The sequence below is a fragment of the Camellia sinensis genome, chromosome 6, assembly GCF_055761805.1.
Source record: "Camellia sinensis isolate YWXY chromosome 6, ASM5576180v1, whole genome shotgun sequence".
NCBI classification, from domain to species: domain Eukaryota; kingdom Viridiplantae; phylum Streptophyta; class Magnoliopsida; order Ericales; family Theaceae; genus Camellia; species Camellia sinensis.
In genome coordinates this window covers 57,350,429-57,355,478 of record NC_138966.1, presented here as the reverse complement: position 1 = coordinate 57,355,478, position 5,050 = coordinate 57,350,429, and the positions used below count along the sequence as shown (strand labels likewise).

At 30.6% G+C, this 5,050-nt stretch overlaps 1 protein-coding gene across 1 annotated transcript; it reads left to right on the top strand.

The window, feature by feature from the left end:
• The first annotated feature begins 880 nt into the window (after window positions 1-880).
• Window positions 881-4,384, top strand: LOC114278326 (strychnine-10-hydroxylase). Its single transcript, XM_082873836.1, has 3 exons — window positions 881-1,806; window positions 1,995-2,098; window positions 3,605-4,384. The coding sequence occupies exons 1-3, from the start codon at window positions 972-974 to the stop codon at window positions 4,229-4,231; spliced, it is 1,566 nt and encodes a 521-aa protein (XP_082729962.1). The 5' UTR covers window positions 881-971; the 3' UTR covers window positions 4,232-4,384.
• Window positions 4,385-5,050: the final 666 nt, after the last annotated feature.

The following is a 5,050-nucleotide window of genomic DNA, read 5'->3' as shown; positions in this document are numbered from 1 at the left end:
CGAATACATTGGATTGATTCAACAATCTCTCAAAAACATATGTCCAAATATCATTAAATGTTTAAATGTTATTTATTTTTTTAACAACTAATTACATTTAGTCTCTTCTATTTTTAGTATAATTTTTAATAAAATTATTAGTATGTATAGAATTATTCCTATTTTATATGTGTTAGAGGATTTTTATTACATATTTAATAATTATAAAATATAAATATAGATCTATAATTAGTTTTAATTAAAAAATTATTACACGTAGGGATGGATCTAAGATTATGTTTGTAAGAGAACTATTTTATAATTTAAAAAAATTAGAAGACTATTCCATTTAATTTTAAAATCAACTATAAAAATTTAAACGTACAAACTCATATAATTTTAAATTATTTGAAAAATTTTAGTGGTGGGGCCGTCCTAGCCGCCCTAGAACCATCATTGCGTACACGGTGCTTCTAAGCCTTAACTATACAGACAAAACTTGTGGAAAATGTGCACACCAAGGATCCTCTAGAATGAAATTTTTCTAAAATTTTTTAGAGTGTTATATTGTGTAGTTGAGATTTATTGGTAAGTTATATCAAAAAAATTGATGTGACTTGTCAGTAAATCTCAACCAAACAATTTAACACTCTAAAAAACTTTAAAGAAAAATCACTCTAGAGGATCCTTACTCGAAAATGTGTGGCTACAAATCAAACTATCCTACTGTTTCGTAGAGAAAAAGTTTGAGAGAGAGAGAGATGAAAGAGTGTGTGAGAGTGACTAATGGTTGACTTTAATTAAGAGTTAAAAAATTACTCAAAGTCTGTAATACATTCATTCGTGATTGGGTACACAACAATAAAATCAAAATTTTATCTTATATTTGAATTTCTGAGGAAGGTTTTTTTTTTCCTAGGCATGTGCATGCGTTATAAAGCAGCTTAACCAAAGAGACTCTGGACTGGAGTCCTCCAAGTGCATAATCTGCCATGGATTTTTTTCTATCACACATAAACACTGCCATAGCTGGAGTCTTATCCATATTTCTAGTTCTCTGCTATTTTCTATGGATATCTAAAAGAGCTGCTAAAAACAGCACAGCACCAGAAGTTAGTGGTGCATGGCCCATAATAGGCCACCTTCACCTCTTAGGAGGCTCTGAGCTTCCCCACATAACCTTGGGAGCCATGGCGGATAAACACGGACCAGTTTTCACCATCCGGCTCGGGTTGAAACGAGCTCTTGTAGTGAGCAATTGGGAGACAGCCAAAGAATGTTTCACCACCAACGACATAGCTGTGTCAAGCCGTCCCAAGTTTGCAGCGGCAAAACACCTAGGCTACAACTATGCCATGCTTAGTTTCTCCCCATATGGTCCCTATTGGCGTGAAATCCGCAAAATAGCCTCCCTCGAGCTACTAGGAAGTCGCCGCGTCGAGCTTCTAAAGAATGTGAGAGTCTCTGAAACTGAGACCTCCATGAAAGTACTTCACAAGCTTTGGAGAGAGAAGAAAAACAGCTCAGGCCATGTGTTGGTGGATATGAAGCAATGGTTTTCAGACTTGGCTCTGAACGTGGCTGTTAGAATGGTTGCCGGAAAGCGATACTTCGGTTGTGAGGAGGAGAAAGAGGCGAGGCAGTGCCAGAAGGTATTCAGGAATTTCTTTCACTTTCTTGGGTTGTTTTTGGTGTCGGACTCAATTCCTTTTCTTGGGTGGTTTGATTTGGGTGGACATGTGAAGGCCATGAAACAAACTGCAAAAGAAATGGAAAGTATTGTGGCGGGATGGTTAGAGGAACATCGCCATAAGAGAGATTCTGGGGGAGTAAGGATCCTCTAGAGTGATTTTTTCCTAAAGTTTCCTAGAGTGCTACACTGTGTGGTTGAGATTTACTGGTAAGTCACATCAATTTTTCTGATGTGACTTACCAGTAAATCTCAACCATACAATGTAGCACTCTAGGAAACTTTAGGGAAATTTCACTCTAGAGGATCCTTGGTGATTCTGGGGAGGCTAAAGGAGTTCAAGACTTTATGGCTGTCATGCTTTCTACTCTTCAAGGCTCAGACTTTGCTGGTTATGACGTCGATACCATCAACAAGGCCACATGCCTGGTATACTATACTACATATACATATACAGATATACCCTAAATCATAATTAATTATAAATTCTTAATTATTTATTATTTATTATATTTTAGATCAATTCTTAATTATTATTTATTTTATATTTTTATTTAATTATTTTTAAATTAATTATTAATTATGGTTTATATTTTAGATCAATCGTTAATTATATTTTAATGAACATATTAATCTAATTTTAGAATTAGGGAAAATATTGATAAAATTGTTTTTTTATTTTATTAATTTCATTTTATTTTTCAAAAAATCAAACACATTCTAAAAAATGGTGTGTGTATGGTACATATTCGGTTAATTTGGATGAAAAAACTAACAATGAAACTTTAATCCAAAATCATATAGGAGATTTCTAACAATATTTGAACATAGGAAATAAACTACTTTAGCTCCAAACCACGAGAAGTAAAATAAATTTAATCCAAAATTTTTATCACCAAAACTACTAATGCAAAAGACAATGATAAATACAAATACTTGAGATTTTTAATAATAAATATATATATATATATATATATAAAATGGGAAATCCATATTTATTAAAGAACTCAAAAGTGATATTTACCCTAGTTATATCTTATATCATTTGTATGTGTGAATTTTTTGCAAAAACTACAACCAGTAAAAGGTGGGGTAAATATTTAGTAAGCTTGATAATTTTTATGGAGTGCAAAGTTTTTTGTGTTTTTTTACTCAGAAAAGATTTACACTATATTTGTAATTATTTTTAATCAAATCTCTAATCAATAGTGAGACTAACCCATTCTAAAAATAGTTCCTTCACCAATCATCATTTATCATACTTTTTCATATTTTTTAATCACTCAATACAAAATTATAATATCCCATATTTTTCCCAATTATAAAATTATCGAGTGTCACGTAGTCATATCTAACCATCAGAATGTTTTTGGTTTTTTTTATTTTTTCAATTTTTTATTTTTATTTTTTTATTGATGCAAGATACAAGCACTAAGGGGTAGAATACTCGTTGAATGTTGCATCACATCGGCCATTATTTATTATTTTATGTTATTTTTTAAAATACCAATATAAAAGTGATAATTTCATTATAGTAACTAATTACATTCAAATTAGAACACCACATGTAAATACTACAAAACTATTGTATAAATTCTTACCAAACTTGAGATACTGAAAAAATAATATTAGGGCATGAAAATTTTTCATCCTTTGATTAGTTTGCAATGTTTTATTATATGTATAATCCAAAGGTAAAAAATCTTTCATAATATTTTTTTATGATTCTTAACATTACTTATAGTGAAAGAATAATATTAAGGATTATGAAAAAATATGATAAAATATATCACGAAGATCATTAAAACCTTATATGACTCCAAATGCATACACTACAGACACAGGCTGCACATTACCATTTCACCCAAACTAGGGTACCTACCCCTTATAATATTAAAATCTAATTGGCTGAAGTGTGGGCTTTGCAATTTGCAGAATTTGATTGCTGGCGGAGGCGACACGGTTGCAACTATGTTGACGTGGGCACTGTCTTTACTAATGAATAACCGTCATGTGTTAAAATTAGTTCAAGAAGAACTAGACATACACGTTAGTAAAGAAAGACAAGTCGACGAATCAGATATTAGCAAGCTAGTCTACCTTCAAGCCGTAATTAAAGAGACATTACGATTATACCCAGCCGCCCCACTATCAGGCCCAAGAGAATTTACACAGAACTGCACCATTGGTGGCTACCATGTTTACAAAGGCACACGCCTAATTCTGAACACATGGAAGCTGCAAAGGGACCCAAACATATGGTCAGAGCCTTGTGAGTTCAAACCAGAGAGATTCCTCACCACCCACAAAGATGTGGATGTTAATGGTCAACATTTTGAGTTGATTCCATTCGGAGCAGGTAGAAGAGTGTGCCCAGGAATAGCGTTTGGCATCCAAATGTTGCACTTAGTGCTTGCTAGGTTACTCCATGGTTTTGAGATTTTGCCAGCATCCAATGCACTTGTTGACATGAGCGAAAGCGCTGGACTGACAAATATGAAAGCCACTCCACTTGAAGTACTCGTGAAACCTCGATTGTCTCACAATCTTTATAAGGCATGAAGTCTAGAAAATAAAATATTATGTGAAATATGGGGACTCTCCTTTTTGACTTGTGAAATTCTCAGTCTAAATTATTATGTAATTAATCCTTAATTGGATTAGATGTTCGGAGCACTAGCTTCGATGAATAAAAGTTTGGGTAAATTATATAAATAGTTCTCTTACGGTGTGTTTTTTTGGACAAATTAGATAAAGAGAGATTAAAATTCACCGGATTATTAGTCCTGTGATACATTATCTATGGACTATTAGTCTTGCAATACATTGTCCCGAACTATTTAGTTGGATTGGATTTGTATCTCATGTTTGTTTGGTCATGGAATTAGATGTTAATAAATGACTATTTTGTGGGATATGATATGAATCCTATATTTGTTTGAGATATTATGGAGAGAATAAATGTTCAAATGAATTAAACATATCTTTAATCTTTTAATTATTTTTAACTAGATTAAATAAAAATTTATTTTATTTTATTTTTTGCATAATTAAATTAATTTATTTTTTAATTAAACAAATTAAATAAATAAAATATCAATAAAAATATATGTTTTTTTTAATTAAAATTTTAAATAAATTTATTTTCAAAAACAATAATAGTTAAATAATGAAATTAAATAAAAAAAATCTATTAATATTTAAATAATGAAATTAAATAAAATATAAACAAAATTTTAAAATAAAACATCAATAAAATATCTATAAAAAATAATTTTAAAAAATTAAATAAATAAAACATCAATAAAAATTAAATAAAATTATTTTATTTTTAAATTGAGGCATTTAAATTTTATTAAATATAATACATAATTAAATTAC

Coding starts and splice junctions, on each gene's coding strand:
- LOC114278326 (XM_082873836.1), top strand. CDS start 972: ATGGATTTTTTTCTATCACACATAAACACTGCCATAGCTGGAGTCTTA. Junction 1,807..1,994: donor CCATAAGAGAGATTCTGGGG/GAGTAAGGATCC, acceptor GTGATTCTGGGG/AGGCTAAAGGAGTTCAAGAC. Junction 2,099..3,604: donor TCAACAAGGCCACATGCCTG/GTATACTATACT, acceptor TGCAATTTGCAG/AATTTGATTGCTGGCGGAGG.